Source organism: Solea senegalensis, linkage group LG7 (genome assembly GCF_019176455.1).
Source record: "Solea senegalensis isolate Sse05_10M linkage group LG7, IFAPA_SoseM_1, whole genome shotgun sequence".
NCBI classification, from domain to species: Eukaryota; Metazoa; Chordata; class Actinopteri; order Pleuronectiformes; family Soleidae; genus Solea; species Solea senegalensis.
Window position 1 is genome coordinate 14,560,176 of NC_058027.1, and position 19,306 is coordinate 14,579,481.

Sequence of the window (19,306 nt, forward strand, 5' to 3'; positions counted from 1 at the left end):
CAAAAATATTAATCAACATTTTAACAACATGGCCCCAACTCTCTCTGGGGCCATGTTGTTCAAAATGTATTTCCCGTCTTGATAGACAGCATTCAGTTTGAGTTTCGATGGCGTTCACGGGCTCACGTGTCTCTCGTGAGAGACAGGGTGTGTGACGGCTTGGACATTCTGCCACTCAAAGTCTATAATCAATTAAATTTGATTACAAATTAAAACATTTAAGAGGAACAACACACATTCTACTGTGATCATCAATATTCAGTTGTGAAAATGTGCCATGTGTATCAAAACAGTAACTACTCTGTATACTATTGATATTGAAAAGTTATGATCTGTTTCCAGTCACTTTTTTTTAGTTTGCATAGAATAATTCAAGTTCAAATCGGAATTTAAATTCAAAAACTAATAATTGTTTTGACCTAAACTTGGCACGGGCTGATGATCAGAACTTCACCCGAACAGATTAATATCTTTTGAAAATACAACGTCACATCTGATTTATTTAAATTACAACGTCGGTGTTAAAACATGTGCACCTGTGTATAGTTATTGTTTATGAAACAGACACTGAAAACTGCACCAAAAATGAATGCGGTCTCATATTGTGATTCAACAATGGAACTGACACGATATCTGCACTGTAGTGATTACAACAGGAAGCGAAAAGAACAAATACTGAACAAGTATTATTGATTATTCCTTTAAAGCTCTATGTCCTCTAAATGTATCTGCATTAACATTAACATGTCTTCATCCTTTTTTTTTTTTTCCCCCAGAGTAAATCAAGTCATAAGCATTTGATTTGTATCTATGTTCCTCTCTTGCACATCACAGACACAGGGCTTTTAAATCCTGTGATTCTGTGATGATTCCTGGCAGTGGCGCTCCACTCGGGGTGTGAGGGTGGGGCTGTAGTGAGGTAAGCCAAGAGCCAGTGGGAGGCTGTTACCAAACACGAGTTAGTCATTCATGAAATGAATTGGTGCAGGCTCAGCAAAGGGACTGATGTGGCACGTGTGGATCTCAATGTGGCCGTCAGTATCAGGAAGCAAGAGTTAAAATGCAATGTGTTTGGCTTCTTTATGCTGAGCTCTGCTCTGCGTGGACTGCAGTGTGGATGTCAGCGAGCCATGTGAGCGACTGTTTTTGTCAAGCACGTTCAGTGTCAACAGCCTTCAGCGTTTTTTTTTTGTTTTTTTTACAGTACAGCAAATGCCTTGCGTACGTTCTCATCAGCGTCTCGGGCAAACTCATGTACCATAACGCTTTCATTCATAGACGGCCTGAATTATTCACACACTTATATGCTTTGCAGTCTGCTGTGGTTAGTTAGCTGTTGGCTTAGCTCGAGCCTGAGAGCCTGAAGTCTGAAGTGGACGTGACATTTCCTGGATGGGATCGTCGGCTCAGCACACAGTGATCCAGGGACGAGGGGAAATGTGATGTGACTTCAGTCCCAGCACTGAAGGACGTGTGGATCCCTGCCAAGCTCGCTCTCTGGGTGTTGAGCGCAGAAAGAAAACATACCCCCTCCAACCATCCCCTTTCTCTCTTTATAGCTCAGTCTTGAAACACTACTTGTCGAAAACGGCATCTCCGCTGCCCTCTCAGTACCCAGACCGAGCAGGTTATTGTGTTGTTATAGCCTTCATCTTGTGTTGCTTCCTGTAACTGACGTGCTGCCGGTGCATGCTCTCTCTTGGCTGGAGTGGAGCTCAGTGACCTTGTGGTGGCCCCCGCATGCCAGTACTTATCAAAGGCTGCCTTTGATTGCACAGCTAAGATGGCTCACTTTGCCTCTGAGTGAGTGGCTTGTAGCAGCCCCATGAGTGTGGTGGAAAAAAAAAAAAGAATGTGAGACACAGTCAGAGTGGGAGGGGATGCTGGAGGGGAGTAAGTTGACTGCATAGTTTGTAATCTCCTGTGTCACCTTTTGTGCCTTGGCCCGCAATGGTGCTCTCGCTAAGTCTGAGGTCTTGTAAAATCCTAGTTTGGGGAACTAATACTCCGACCCATCTCTCATCGCTTTCAATTTTTTACTTTCTTCCTTCAATCTGAGCTGAAAATGTCTCGCTGGTCAAGCTGTCAAATGACCATTCTGACTAATTCAGTGACTGAGAGTAGCTGCAGGAAATGCCCAGGTAATCCTTTTGGTCCTTAACCCAGTTAACACCCTGCACCTCTTATTCTGACGTGACATCGTCTGCAGCACTGCAGCAGCTGACTGAGTGACAGAATGGGGCACATGACAGTTTATAGGGTCGTGTCGTGCTGTGTAGCGGTTTATTAGTGTATGATGGTAAATAATACTGTGTTGATGTGATATGACACATCCCACTGTGAGAGATGTGGGACTCATTGTTGGGAGCGGGAGAACTGTCATCTCTGTTGCTTTGTTTCCTAAACAAATAGAGAGGCATCGGGGAGACAGAGGCAGAGCGAGTCGTCTTGCAACTTGAAGGTTGGGGGTTCAATTCCCAGCTCCGCTCGTCTACATGTTGATTGATGTGTCCTTGGGCAAGAAACTTAACCCTACGTTGCAAAACTGTAGTGTAAAGCAGCTTTGAGTGGTCAACAAGACTAGAAAAGTGTTATATAAATACAGACCATTTGCAGTCAGACTTAGTTTTTTTTTTGTCAATTTTTGTTATAACAATTGTACATTATTTTATAATATTTATAGATATTTGTTGCTGGCAAAATGAATCAATGTAAATCATTGACTCAGCTTGCAACATAATTCCTCTACATACAGCGTTTTATTGGTATGTTTACCAAGGATATTAATTTTACAGATTTTCTTATTGGTCAACAGGAAAGAAATACTATTCAACCTCATGATAGAATAAGATATAAAGTTAAGGGAAAATCCACGACTACCAGCACTAAATGTAAAGGCAGTCTGTCTAATAGTTCAGATATTCCTTTCAAAATACGAAATGTAAATCTAAATCAGCAAAGTCAGGGGATCACTGTCCTCTCCCCCTTTCCTTCTAGGCAACATGAATACCTCTACTAAACTTTGTATTGATTTTTCCCAGTATTTGTTGAGATTTAAGTCTGGACTATGTGTAACACAGGTCAGCAGCCCGACACTGACGTCCATCCGTAGAGCCTTACCACTAGCATCACCAATAATTAGATATTATAACGATGCCTTAACCAAAAATGAACTGACTTGTGTATTTTCCATTTGTATGCACTACATACCCAGATATATTGTCAGTCTTTTGTCCCTCAGCAGTCACAAGGTTTAAAAGAGACCTCAGCATCATCCGGAAAACACCAGATTCCCTCTACCTGTCTGTGCACATGAGCCAAACAGAGAGTGTTTCCATCTCTAATGCTATAAGGGAGTGAGCATGGCATGTCGCGGGGAATCAGGCGGCCCACTGTGGATGCTTCAAAGGTTAGAGCGTGTACACTCTGTGAGCTGTGGGCAGTGTCACAGAGGGAGATGGGAGCTGCCAGCACAACTCAGAATCCAGGTGAACTTTGCTAGACAAGGCTCCAGGACACAGATATTTCATTATATGCTAAGGAGCTGTGCTTAGACCCATTAATGCACATCCATGCTAACTCATAAACAGAGAGGAAGGCGGGGACAACAACAATGACACACACTTTAACACAAAAAATAAGTTAAAATGATCTAACCCTTAGAACACAGAGCATGTTGGCTGCTTTTTGTATGTTTAAACATACACTATATACAAAGGGTATAATAATCTAAGAATATAGAGTGTCTTATATTCTTTTTTTTTCAGCACAACCTGGGCAATCTGATGAAAAAAAAACTATACTACATAAACACACCTGAGCAAAAAGTACTCAAAATGTCATGAAATCTGATTGAATTTGTGAAATTTGGAAATAAGTCACAGTTCACAGTTCACTTGGCTAATTTTTATGAACAAAAAGAAAAGAAAAACGATCTAATTTGTGACTTCTGCACAAAATAGGGTTAGGATTGTTTTTTTGCTACTGCAATTATTGCTACTTTATATCACTACTAAAAATGCAATAATGAGTCAATCACTTTGACTGAACAACACACATTTTTAAAGCCTGAATATGTGACCTATAACATACGCACCCCCTTGATGTCCATATAAGGAGTTGTGTATTATTCCCATGGCAATTTACCATGGGTGCACATACATGTATGTATGTATGTATGTATGTATGTATGTGTATATATATATATATGTGTATATGTATATATATGTATATATATGTGTATATATATGTATATATATATATGTATGTATATATATATGTATATGTATATATATATATATATGTATGTATATATATGTATATATGTATATGTATGTATATATATATGTATATATGTATATGTATGTATATATATATGTATGTATGTATAAATATATATATATATACATATGTGTACATATATATGTATATATATGTATATATATATATATATATATATATGTATATATATGTATATATATATATATATATATATATATATATATGTGTATATGTTAGTTTTACATTTTGCATCACACACCAGGATGTAGAAGCTGCATCATCCAACAGACGACCACTCCAAGGTCACAGAATGTGAAGTCTAATTCCTCTTTCGTCAGAGCAGCATCCAATTCTTATTTGTGTCATTCATTTTTGATGAATGCATTATAACTTGAAGAGTGTCTTCATGGTTGCATTAAAGTGACTTATTTCAGAGTTTGCAGTCTGGAAACTGACAGCGGTGTCTACACTTCACCAGCTTCAACTAAACAACAGAGCTTTAGGAAGAGAGAACACTGCTGGGTCATGAGTAACGCAGGAGAACACGATGGGAAGATACATTTAACTTGATTGTCATAGTTGTATCTCTACTGTTTGGGATTGAATTCATTGTGTACAATAAATCAATATCTTGAATCATGGTACGGCCCACAATTTTGGCCTGATTGAGGATCCCACAGAAATGAATAACTGCGAAAATGGTTTGAAAACGCACACATACACACATCCCTCTGTAATGTAGAACACACAGATACAGGCAGTGAAGGATTTGAGCAGTGAGAGTAAGGCGTTCATAAATAAAGTGAGCGTAACTCGCACAGCTGCCCGGGGTGATCTGTGTGGTATACAGAATTCTACATTTCGCTCATCAGTGTAAATGCTAAAGATATATAAAGACATTATTATGAAAAATCAATATGGAATAAATGGTACAGTATAGTTAAAAGGATGAGGGCCACTTTTATGTCAGAAGCTTATTACAAAAATAGATGAGCACTGAACAACCCATTTAAGTTTTTGAATGGTTTATTTTTCCTCCTCTTTGTTAAACTGAAACATTTCATATATACTGTGTATATGAAGGGGGTCACAAAATACCAGTGCAATTATTATAATCATTACAAGTAAAAATCACTTTGGCAGTTGCAGCTTAACACAAAATAACCATTCCCATTTTAAATCACAGTACAGGTTAAAATAATCACAGTATGATTCATTTTCCAGCCTCGAAAACAACCCCGCATTCTATTTGGGTGCCACATTTCAATCATCCTCCGGTGTTAAAATTCTAGGCCCTTGTTGATGTTTACAGTCGCCGTCTGCTTTCAAATGCCCAGCATTCTAAGATGTCTGCTAATCCCCTCAAGTGTAGATCCAAGGCAGGTTGCACCGGCCCCTGCTGTGGATTTCTTTTTTTCTGGCCTTGTAGTTCAGATGGCACCACTAAGAGTCCGGGCTTCAATTTCCTTCTGCGAAGACAGTTAGATGAGGCCAGAGGGCTCAGTGCAGCTCATCGCCTCATCTCGACAGTATTGGCTTCAGCCAGAAAGCCACAGGACAAGAGGATTTAATACAGAGCTGCGATTCTCCTCTCCAGAGGGGATTAGTGGAGCAGTGCTGTGGGAAATGGACCCCCAGCACTGCCACAACCAGGGCTGCACTGCCAACACACACTCACAATCACCACACAAAAACACGTGCAAACGTAGTGCACGCATTAACACACACACAAGCTTGGTATTTTATCTTTCAATTCCACACAGCTCTTATGATGAACCATTTATCTGTGTGCTCTCTTTCTCTCTCTCTCTCATTCACACACAAACAGTAGCACACTACATATGTTTTCCTAATGCTTTCTACAATTTATACATTTATTCTCACTTTATGTGTTAGCAAATTTCAATTTTCAAGTCATTGCACACAGTCATAGCCACACCTATTCTGTTTTAAATTATTTTATTAGTTTATGTACACACAGTTGGCGTAGTGGTTCGCACTCTTGCCTTTGCAGCAAGAAGAACCGGGTTCAAGGAGTTTGCATGTTCTCCAGTTTGGTCAGTGTCTTGTAGAGGAGAAACAGAAGGTCAAATAAGAGAAGGACAGTGATGTGACGAGACAATAAGCTTGAGTTAAGTCGGATGAAAGAGTCTTTAAAACTTTGATTTGATGCAAGTGAAAGGGACGTGCGTGCGTGTGTTTGAAATAGAAAGAGAGAGTTGGACCCACACAGGAATTAAGGTTGGAGGATGAGATGAAAGCTTGGGAATGAAAGACATCGGGGGGATGTGTAGAAACACCATCGCACACCAATAAAAAATGTCGCAATATGGCTGCCAAATTCAAACAAGCATTTTAGATGTATACATTACCTTTTACTGGAGTATATTGGTATATAATACATAGTATACTGTATATAGAAGATATAGCCTGTAATTTCACTGCCACCTCGCCTGCACTGCCTTGCTCTCATGAATAAAATAGTGGCGTATTCTGTATATAGTACATTTATATCTTTTTGTGTATTTATATATATATATATATATATATATATATATACACACACAGCACTTGTGCACAATGATGCATGCATTCACATGCCACTCACTGCATACAGCACAGACATACTTGCACACACACACACACACACAGTCTCTGTGTTAAATGGAGCAGTATATTCCTGAGCAGGCAGATGAAGGTGAGCAGAACTCTAAGCTCTGGAAATGGCATGAAGTGCAGCAGCAAAGGATTACAGAGGAGTTACAGTTTTACATGTAAAATGAACTGGAGATGGCAAACTTTGCCAAGCAATTTTTTTAATTGTGATTTGCTGAGGACAATAAAGATATGCATATAAAGTTTATTCAATTTCAAAGGTAAATCACATGGGTAACACTGACTGGAGAAATTGTTGGTCTTGGTATGACTTACAAAAGTATAAAGTACATACATATGGCAAAAAGCCATATTTTTATATAGTAGGTACAGGAGGTATGGAGGGGCCCGAAATATGGTTGTTTTATTCTTATAAAATGTATGTGTATAAAATATGTAAATGATAATGGTGGATTTAAAATGTGTCATCTTCACAGATCAGTTTTCTTTCCATGTTGGACCAGTAGTTATTTTATGTCCACCTCACAAGTATCCTCCAATGTTTTGTCCTTAATTATAACATTCATATTTAATTCCCATCTTCCCTGTATATATTGGGTGTTTCGTGACATAATGGCACTGCAAATATTCACCATTAAATTCTGTAAATTAACATTTAAGAATTTCTTTTGTGGTTGTTACGGTTATTCCTCTGGGACAGTGTCTACCTGCATTTTTGTGGTTGTTACTGTCTGTACATATTATATGATGGTAGAACGGTAGGTTGCATGTAACCGAGACATCTATCATATGCCCTGGTATAAATTCACACATGCAAAGCATTGTTCAAATACAGGTGAGCCACAGGATCTAACCACAGCACTTTCTGTCATATTTCAGAGATATGTTTGCTGACCCGAGGCAGAAGGACAGCCAGTGTCCGAGCAGAAACATACTGTCGACTCTACTCACTGTCTGTCGACAACTTCAATGAGGTGCTCGAAGAGTATCCCATGATGAGAAGGGCCTTTGAAACTGTTGCACTAGACAGACTGGACCGTATTGGTAAGATCATTATCTCTAAAAAAGACGATTCATGATTAAATCCTTATTTATCTATTTATCTGTTGCCATTGTGACCGATGGTCGATGCATGCATGGATGCATGTATGGTCGATGCAAACTTGTGACAATTACATCACTTTCACATCAGAATTTGGCAAAATGTCAAATTCAAAAGCATTTCTTCTATATGCAATAAACAAATGTAATATTTCCCATAGTTTGCAAAATAGCAAACATTTTTTCCTGGCTACAGTGAAAGCCAAAATGTATAAAGCTTTGAAAGCTTCAAATTTCACCCTGTCAGCACATGTCCATGGGAAGCGATAGATCTGTGCCAATAGCAACTGAAACTGAATTCAGATGTTGAGATTTTCGTTGGGAGTGACCAGCATGGACAGGATTAGAAATTAGCATATTTAAGCTCAGGTTACACGGTTTGGAAATAAAATTAAATAGAGGCAAGGTTCAGATGGTTTGGCCACCTGCAGTGGACGAAGAGTGAATGTTTTGGACAAAGGATGCTGAAGATGGAGCTGCTGGGCAGGAGGAAAAGTAGACGAGAGGGTTCATAGATATTGTGAAGGAAGGACATGAGGACACTTGGTGTAACAGAAGAGGTGGCAGACAATTTGCTGTGGTGACCCCTAACGGGAGAAAGAACGTAAATCCCTCAATTTGAATTAAACAATTTGAATAATTGCTCTTAATGTATCGTGTGCATACATGACACTTCTTTTCTGAAAATCTGAGGGCTGTAAAAGACTTGACACTGATACAATGACGTTGAGTCATTTTCAGAGATACGTAGATGGAGCTATGAGTTTTATGTCCCTGCGTGACTTCTCTAACACATCAAATTTACATTCTCTCCACATCCTTCACTCTTTCCCAGACTCACCCTGGCCAGATGAAAAATTCACAATCAAAGGCAAGCCTGTAACATCACTCGGCTATCACTGCATGCTCTGTTTTATCCTTAGCTATGTTTAGAATGGAAGATAGAGAAATTGCTTTAGGGAGTCTCTTTGTAGAAAATGGCTGCTTTGAAAAGATGTGGTGGGCTGATAGGGATGTTTCTGTGAGATGGTCTCCTGTGTATGTCCTTCTGTTGGGCTTGATGCTCATGTAGATTGTCCTCTCTTTTGTAAAGTCAGTTACACAGCACTGAAATTAATTACCGCCTTGATGGAGTGTGAAATCTGGCTGAAGGTGTGTGGGTGATAACAGGTCAGGTGGTGCCGGCCGGGTCAAGCTAGATGTACAGTAGATACAATGACTCTAATACTCGGTCACCAGTCATAACAGAAAATGGACAGATTGATCTGGGCCTAATTGCATCCACAATATGTTCGTGTTTCACTGCCTTTTGTTAGCACCAAATTGAAAATGTCAGTCATGTGAATTAACCTCCTTCACCGTTTGTGTGACCATTCAACATTGACTAATGGACTTTGTGGTCGGAATCGCACACATTTCTCTGGAAGGTTAGATCAGCGGTCAGGATGCCTGTCAGAGTGACGTAACTCCGACTTGTCTCTTTGACCTTGTGTGCAGCACGTGGGGACTTTGTTTACACATAGCTATTTCTTAAGTCCAGAAAGGTGTACAAAAATTAGGAGCAAATGTTTCTTAAAATCGATTTCTATCCTGATTCTACATCTCAAATGTCTTCCTTTTATATTTGTCAAAGCAACATGATTTAGGTTAAGCTCTTATTCTTCTAAGTATTTCCCTTTTGATGCCATTAGATGATATTGACTAATAACGACATAGAATATATGACATCAATAGATATTTGCGGTCTTTATACATTCTCTCAGCATAGCTACTACTCCCAGCTTAACCTGCACGTTGTGGTACAATGGTTGCTTTATATTTTGTCTCTTTTTCCTTAGGGAACCACAGTAAGAGCTAGTTAAATAAACATTGCCTACACCTTAGGCTGCTGTGCATCCTGAACATCTGTCTTGAGGTAGTTGCTGTATCCCCAATCTCTTTTGTTGTTTCACTTATTCTTCTGTGCTCTTCAATGCGTTGTCTTAACCACTCTGTTCCATTCCTCTGTCTCTTTCTGAAATCTATTTTCATTTATTTGTGATTTTTTTTTTTTTTTACATACATCTACTTCTTAATTTTCTCCCTTGATAACACCTTCTGTGTTAGGGTGCTGTATTGGAAAGGGTTACAGCAAATTAGGGTGCTTATTGGCATATACTAAAATGTAATGGAAATGAGATGTAAACTCACTTTTTATCTTATATGTTACTTAATGTGTCTCTTTCTTTTTCTGTGTGTGCATGTACTTTTTAAGGCAAGAAAAACTCCATCCTGCAGCATAAGGTACAGCACGACCTCAGCTCTGGTGTGCTCAACTACCAGGAGAATGAGATCATCCAGCAGATTGTGCAGCATGATCGGGACATGGCCCACTGTGCCCACCTCATGCAGAACGCCCCACCACACTCACCTCCCTCGCCTACCCCAGTCATCTGGGCCCCGCTCATCCAGGCACCTCTTCAAGCAGCAGCCACCACCACTTCAGTAGCCATTGCACTGACACACCATCCCCAGCTCCCACCAACACTCTTTAGGCCCCCAGTTTCTGTTCTGGGGTCCTTGAAGGACCCTCCAAGTCGGTTAAAGAAGTTCCAGACATTTGTTCCTTCATCCACAGCACCTGGCTCTGCCGGGGAATCTCCTTCTAGCACACCCTCAAAACTGCACACTGGGGTGGACATGCCATTGCTGGCCTCTTTCCGGGCCCATCACATGACATCACTTTCAGGTGAAACTGGCTCTAGCCAACAGGTTTCAGGTAGTGGAGGACAACAAGGACCTAGTGGAGTTGGGTCTGGGTCCAGTAGTGGAGGGGTGTCTGCCTTCCCCTTTGGACCATACTCATCCTCTGGCTCACCCTCATCTAGTATGGCACAGCTGCATCCACAGCCACAGCATCAACAGCCTTTTCGCTCCAACACACCTCCTCTCTCAAACCTCTTCCGCCAAGGATCTACAGGTGGAAGCACAGGGTCAGGAATAAGTGGTGGGACAGTTGGAGCCTGTGGTGGTGCCACAGGGTGGTCTATAGGTGGAGCGGTTGGAGGTTCAGTGGAGGAAGCCTCTGTAGAAGACACATCTTGGGTTGGCGAGGACGTTTTAAGTGGAACAACAGAATTGACTCAAGATAGGCATTTAAATTTTGCAGGAGCTACTGGTGGATCAGTAGGAGGGATCTCAGGGGAATCAATGGGAGGGATATTTGAAGCATCATTGGGTGCTGCTTATGGGAGGTTAGCAGGTGGCACATCAGGTGGATCAATGGGGGGTATTACATATGGTCCAAAGGGAGATGCTGCCAGAAGATCAATGGGAGGGGTTTCCAGGGGACCGATTGGAAGGAGGGACTCAGTAGCAGGGGCTACTGGAGAATCACTTGTTTTGGCAAACACGGGAGGGGGAGGAACATTGGGGAGGCTTTCAGGTGGATCAGTTGGAGTGGTGAGCAATCCTAGTGTGTCAATTGGTAGTGCTTTTGGTGGATCAACAACTAGCCATATAGGAGGAGGTTTGAGTGGGCAAGGAGGAGGTTTGATGGGAGGACATATTGGCAGAGCAGCAGGGGGAGCAATAGGAAGCAATGTAGGAGGGTCTGCATCTTGTGCTGTAGGTGGGGCTTCTGGTGGGATTACAAGTGGATTTATTAGTTCCTCCCGTTGTCAGAGTCCTATATCTACTTGCTCGTCCAGCTCTATGCCTGGGCAACTTTTACAAAGCCAGCCACTTCCTAAGCCTCCTCAGGTGGCTCCTCTGCAGCAGTTTGCTGGGGGAGGCAGGCCTACCAGTGGCTTAAACCTCCTTCATTCCCCTCCACAAGGCTCACCATCATCAAGTAAAAGTCAGTACAGCCAGCAGCCTCCCGAGGGCTCCCCGTCTTCGCTCAGCCATTTGAGTCTTTCTGGCCTCCAGTCTGGCTTCCTGCCTCACCAGATATCACTGGAGAGGTCTGCTCTGGCCTCACTGGCCCAGTATGGTTCAGCAAATGCCTCCCCTTGCCTTACCCCAGTGGCTCCCAGCCCTACAGTTCAAAGCCCCGTTGCAGGCAGGACTTTCCACTACAGTGAACCCTCCAGTACCACAGGATCCCACAGTTCTCTGCTCATGCCTCAGTCCTCTCTCTCTTCACACCTTCCTAGTCAGCCACACACGACTGGGAGAGATTCCCCACTGGGTCGCTTTTCAGATGACCTAAAGCTTTTATCCAGCTCACATCCATCTCTACCCCAGGAGGTGGCTCAAGCCTTAGGACACCAAACTCCTCACCCCTCTGTGGAGACTGGATATTACCCCTCACCCTTTTCCTCACCTACTCTTGTGCCCAAACCTTGTAGCTCAGTGCCAGGCCACATGACTCCTCCGATCCAGACTCAGGCACCTGGGGCCTCCCCAGCTTTGCCTCCACGAAGGGGCTCTGCTGCTTACTCATTAGATCTAGAACCTCAAACTGTCCGCTCTAAACTCCCTTCCAATTTGTGAGGATTGATCACACCCTTCTGTGCTCCTCCAAAATGAAACACACAAACTATTTCCATGTGTGAGCTTTTCTTTGTGTCTTGAGTATTCACTGTGTTCCACCCCTCATTTTAACAAAATCTTAACTTTACTGTGATTTAAAAGATAATTTATCGGTTAACATGGAGCTCTAGAGCAGTCTATGTTTGTTTTCTTTTTCCTCTTTTTTATTTTTACATACTGTATATAGATAGAGATATATCTAAATAAGTTAAACACGGGACTTGGAGGGTGTGACAGATGTTCTCCATTTAAAGAACAGTAATTTTCTTTATTTCGATAGTTATGCCAAATTCTTCTGGTGATGTTTAGGAAGATAATTTAATGGACAACACAACAGTACTCTTTTTCTGCAGGAACTTATGCACTAATACCTGCATGTATAAAGGCTTTGTGTGTTTAAAAAAAAAACATATCTAAATTTTTAGATAAACAAGCTTCGAGACGGGCAAACTCTTGTCCCATTTCATTTAGGATCACATATTGTTGATCCTTAAATGTATCTATTAGATTGTACTTGTTTATCCTCTGTATACTTTTCTAAATCTTATGCGAGATGGCAAAGAGATGTTTGGTAACCAAAAAGACTTTTCCTGTGTTCACCTCCTCTCGGCCCATCAATCCTTATTTTATACAACTTGAGTGTAATCATACTGTTTTTTTTAAAGCAGGGCGAGAGGGCTTCAGCAAAGATGCCCTCCAACTTAATACTGAGAAGTAACCACATGTGAGCAGCTGGCTTTGTGCAGAGTCCTCAACCATGTCCAAACATGCTCACTTTGTCTTCCAAGCTCATGCCACTAGTGCATGTGGAAAGCATGTGTTGTTTTTCTTCCTGACTGTGCAACTGTTAATGTGTGAGTGTTGGTGAGAAAAAAGTGCGTGAGTCACTGGGAGAGTCAGATGCAAGGCAAGACTTTTCCCTGGGTTTTTTAAAAGTACTTGCATTTTTAACACAAAAACTAGGACTTCCATTAACTACAGCTTATCTGTTGAATTGTGTAGCATTCAGGCAGTTTAAAAGCTGCCTAATAGCCCAAACACTCAGTTTTTGGTCACAAGTTAAAACAATACATACAATGCACATGCTGAAGAATCACAAAAATATTTGATTTGTGCATTACTTCACGTACAGTAGCTACAAAAGAGACAGGCTAATGCTGCATTTTAGATGTATGGGATGTTGTTGCTAATGGGAAGTATTGTGTCCATGGTAGATACACTGAAGTCACTGTGCCCCGCGGATGTAAAGATACTTCCATAACTAAAAGAAGTCATTGCTTCAACATTTTGTTTGTTCAGACATATACATCAACAGCCATGTCCAAAGTGTCCTTTAGCAAGACACAGAACCACTACCGACAAAACTGTTATGAGGCAATTTACACATAAGACTCAATAGGTTGTGAAAAGACACCCCATTTTACTGCGGCTGTAATCAAGACCAAGCTCTTTTGTGGTTGCATTGTTGTACATGTTTCTTGTTGTTTTTTTGTTTGTCTTTTGCACATGCATCATAGTGTGCATAATGTACATGGAGTAAACAAGCGGTATGATTGATGGCATTTGGGTGTTAGCAGTCAAAGATGAAAGATGAGATGAGAAAATGCCCTTTATGTGTTTATGCACTGCATGTGTTTTAATTCCCGTGAAACTGTCAGAGCTGTCAGAGCTGTCGAAAAACAGCATGCACAGTAAAAATGCGCTATCACTTATCTCCCAAAGGACAGGAGTAGTGATATGCTTCATGTTCGTCCGTAGCTCATCACCAAGACAGACCCAGGTTCCACTCAGACAGCTGAGTCCCTAACTCAGTCACAGCACTCAGCTACTGCAGCCTAATTTAACAAGACATGTCTGAAATCCCTTGACCTTAGCAGCTATCACGTACTCACACACAGAGGTGCACAGTGACCATGCTGTCCTATAATTACAGTTCCCAGAGGTCCCTATAATAAGGTATAGCAATACCGACATGACTCTCACCTGCAGACATGCACATTTACAGACATGTACACAACCACGAGAGCCACACAGCGACTGCTCATGGCCCACAAAGCAAAACAAAACAAAATGAGACTATTTAAAAGTTCAAAAAGAGATTGATTTTCAACTTTCTTGTTGCGTCCACACCAACCAATCAATTACTATTTCTTACCAATTTCATAATGAACGTTTGGTGAACACATTAATCCATGAATTGTAAAACTACAAATGTAACAATTTTTTTTTACACATACAATATTGTATTATTTTTCATCCATTTGCAACTCCAGCCACGATTTGTGTCACCACTCGTCACGTGAAATGTTACCAACAAGTGACATAGTGTGAAATGATTAAATAATTACTTGGCTTATTACATATCAAATATCATTAATGGGTCCGAGCTTTTAACTTGACACAAATTACATTTTCATGGACTTCTTCACAGACAGAGCAGGCGTTACTAATGGCCAAAGCAGTGTTGTGTTCACCTCTCCCACGTTTAGCATCTTGCATATATCGGCAATAAATAACTGAAAGGCTCTGAAACATTCTGCTTGGCCTTGCACCCCAGGACTTTTCCAGACGCAGAGCTTTGCAACAGAAACAACAGAAAGTGAGAAGAGGGAACTGCTGCTCCTTGTCCTCCAATGGCGTCTGCATTTTAAACCATTGTCTTCCTGTACCTGCCAGCTTGGCACCACATGAATGCACGTGGACTGTGTCTCACACATCAGGACATATTTTCCCCTCACAGTATAACTCTGTGTAGAAGCAGAGAACTGACCGAGACATTTCTGTGAGACATGGAAGTGAGGGGACATGTATGCACAGAGGGAATGATGTAATCGGACACAGGGAGGGAGGGAAGGGAGAGAGACAGACACCCCATGGGGTGCTCATGCTGACGGGGTGCTTGTTCCTGGATGGACTTGTGGTATGCTGTCCCCTTGTTTATGATTGTCCCTGAGTGCTAGTGGGTGCTTGTCACTGCAGTATTGATTGGAAGGATATGAGGGAAAGCTTTTTGCTATTTGGCTCGCAGCTATTGTTTGGGTTTGTCAATGAGGCTGTGTTTGCCGTGCTGCCAGGCAGGGGGTCGATGGCTGGGGGTGGGCGCTGTCTTAGGAGGGCTGCGAGGGGAAGCGCATGCCAGAGTTTATGAGGATTGATTAGTTGTCCTTAACCAAGACTGGTCTGTTATCACAGATAAGTGATTTGGCGTGGCATGAGTGTGGACAGTATCAGTTGAATCTGTCACTATTGGTTAGAGAGCTGACACATCCTTTGTGAAACTGGAATTATGTAATAATCGATAAGTGGTTTAATAATCCTAAGGATAGTGAAATTCAGAGTCACTAGATTTTCACCTGTCAGCATTTTCTGTCCAACACGGGGATTTGCTTTGTCTTTGCTTCCAAACCTTTTGGTGCAGCTGCATCTGTATTCTAAATGAATGTAGGATCAAAACAGTTTTTTTGATTGTTGTTTTTTGTCTCTTTGAGGAACCAGATGGCAATTAGATATGGAGGCTTTAAAACATTCCCTCTTATGAAAGAGGCAAATAAAATGAGTGTGACTGCTCACATGAGAAACTATTTCCATTATGTCTCTCTTTGTCACCCACGTAAACATGGGAAGAAAACGACATTTTGAGGGGGATCTCAAAAGCTGCTAGCACTCTGTCCACACACTATTCCGAAAACAGTTCAGAGGAAAAACTGGGAAACCATTTTCACGTCTGCTTTTGTTGTATCCCGTAACGTATTATGTCATTTTTATTGTCATAGTTTTGTAAGAAATGATTGCTCTGGTGATATTTATTGTAAGGCCAGTGCCAGTTTGACTCCATAGTGGAGTAGCGTGCAGTAGTTATAAAGCTGTTTGTCTGGTTTGAGAGCATACAGTGCTGTGAAGCAACCAGCAGGTTTTGTCTGTTGCTTGTGCGACTCTCTCATCACGGAGCTTTGATGGAGCTCCACATGCACCATTACCAACCCATGGTTATTTCTGTAACGCAGCGTTCTCGGATGCTTCGTTTGGTGCACTTCCAATTTCGCCCGCCTAATCAAAGCACCCCACCCCCCCGCCCCCTTCCCCCCTACTCACACATGAATATGTGTTAGCGAATCAGCGTTGCACGCTAATAAAATCATTTGCTGTGATTGAGGATTAGATGTAGCGGCGGGCGGAATCGAACCTGCAATTTCTCGAGGGAGGCGAAGGCACATGTGTTTTTCTAAGAACCTTATTATTCATTCATGGCCACATCCCTCCCTCCTACCACACCCACAGACGCTCAATTTATTTTGTACACAAGCACCGGAATCAGGTGTTTTCCGTGTATAACCGTGTACCTCAGAGTGACTGCGTTTGATTTGATGATTGCCATATGTAGCAAAAGGTTCTGTTTATCATGCATCTAATATAAGTGACCCCGTTTGCTGCCGCTCCAGTGAGATGGAATGACATGACAGTAATGTTGCGTTGACCACAAAGTGGGCTGTTGGCCAGTGTAACCTGGATATGACCCAGCTGTTACGTGCATGTACTATATCACCTAGAGATCCTTCAGGGTAAGTGTGTTGCAGCTCATAGACAAGTGTCTCTCTTTGTAGCTGCTATGGAATCTCACTCCTTCATGCTACTTCATCAAATCAAATCTTACTTGCTTCTATAATCTAACAAATATACAAATTAGAATCTTGAAAACACATCTGGTTTGGAAAATCCTGTGTTGATAGTTTGAAAAAAGTCTGTTTAACGATACTGTCTTTCATTTGTTGAAATATGTAATATAATCCCGGCTAATCTGATGTTGGGAATGTAATGTCAACAAGGTACTTACCTATACAGATTTATATATTTCCATAGGACCTATTTATACTTCTATATTTATTTTAGACTCTTAACATGTGATGTCAACACCATAACAGATAATAATTAGAAATGCTCACTAAATTTTGTGTATGTACAGAGTCCATGTCCATAATTTGTAAGGAAACATGTCATTTTCATTGTGCGATCTCTCTACTTTGCTGTGGGACATTTCCATTACATGATGCTACAGATCAAGACTTTATACCTGAATGCTCAACCTTTTTGTTTCATGAAGGCAGCGACTGGTTCAACACTTCTTACAAGGACATGCAGCCTTTTAGGGAGGACAATTTTGAGGACTATTTTGGCCGCTTTGCAATCGACCGTTGGATTTTTATTTTTTTTTTCTGCATTTAACACTGGAACTATGGGAAAAAGCAATAAGGAAACTGTACAGGTATGGTGTGACTGGATGTGTACCTACAGGACATTGCGCTGATCAGCAGGACAACCACACCCACACACACACACATACACACAGAGTAGCCATGACTCATGATTTGTGTGATGATGAAAGGATGATAAGCACACACACTGGATGACATATTATGGTATAGAATAAATATAATTAACACCTACCTGAAGTGTTTCTCTCTGTCTGTTTTGTGTGTGTTTCCATAGATCTGTGTCTAAAAAATTATGTAATCCTCCAGATGTTAAATGAAGTCTAGATTAGTAATTTGACGCTGCATACTCGCAACTGCACATCACAAATTTGCAAAAGTCACCATTCTGACACCATTATTACTGCATGCTTTTGTCAACCTGCGAGATTTGAGAGGTTATTTTCATGATTTTCTCCCTGCGTCTATTCGATGTGTGTCACTTTAAGCCAAAGCCTTTTTGTGCACACACTTTGACTCATGGATGCACACAAGGAGCGGTCAAGAGACAGGTGAAGCTCCTCAAAATGCCGAAAATGTTGGCAGACCGTAAAAGGGAGGACACTCTGCTTCTGCCTCTGTGGGCACTCAGCCATCTGCTTCATTAGAATTCCCCCTTGAGGTAACCTTCCCTTCTCCAAGAGAAACTCATTGGAAGTGAAGGGCTTTGTTTTAGATTGTCTTTTGTAATTACACATTATTCTCCTCCTTTGATGCCTGAAGAGAGGAGCTGGCTTATATACTGCAAAATAAACTAAAATCACGGCAGAGTGTGTGGCGTGCACCATGCATGACTGTTGGTGCCACATGAGCCTCCTGTACGCCGTGTCGCTGTGTGATTTTGTGCAACAGACCGGATCAGCGAGGTCATGGTGACATGCTCGCTCAGCTGAGGTGGCTGTCTCTCTGCTGCCATGGAGGGAAAACCAGCACTAATAACTTCCTCCACAGCATCTGAGATAATCTGCTCTAGTTCTCCTTGGGTCAGACACGACAGTGATTAATCCTGCCATTACCTCACAGGCCTCAGAGTCGAAGCATCGTATAAACGTGAAAAGGGTTAAAAAAAAAAAAACGTGTGATCCATGTTTGAGGAACTTAAATACCCAGCAATTTACCACATTTTAATCCAACTCAGTGTTGTTGAGAAACATTGTCATTCATTTTGCAGTTGTATTTTCGCCACTTATTGAAAGTTTTTCCTCGTCCTGCAAATGGCTTGACACTCAAGTTGACACACATGTCTCACTTTCCACATTAATTTAAATATATTAATAGTTACATATGAGAAGGACAAAGAAGATGATTTGGTTGACCAGAGGGGTGAAACTGGAGTGTACTGAAAGCCTTAAGAATTGTGCAGAGTAATAGTGGATCAAGATTATATTTTTGTTTTTATTTTTCTGAAGGAAAATACTTTTACTTTCCAGGTCTTCTTCAAGCTAGCATGCAAACATGGTTGTTTTTGGCTGCTCGCTGCCCAGAGCATCCAGAAACACACAGTAACTACACTTGTTTTGTATTGTTGTTTTTTCTCTCTCTGCCTT

General features: G+C 41.4%; 1 protein-coding gene across 1 annotated transcript in view; it reads left to right on the plus strand.

Annotated features, from left to right (window-relative positions):
• Positions 1 to 17,954, plus strand: part of hcn4 (hyperpolarization activated cyclic nucleotide-gated potassium channel 4) — a 60,828-nt gene extending 42,874 nt beyond the window's left edge. Inside the window, exons 7-8 of the mRNA XM_044031137.1 lie at positions 7,777 to 7,941; positions 10,253 to 17,954. Coding sequence (XP_043887072.1) covers positions 7,777 to 7,941; positions 10,253 to 12,474 — 2,387 coding nt within the window. The 3' untranslated portion in view covers positions 12,475 to 17,954. The remainder of the gene's footprint in view (positions 1 to 7,776; positions 7,942 to 10,252) is intronic.
• Positions 17,955 to 19,306: the final 1,352 nt, after the last annotated feature.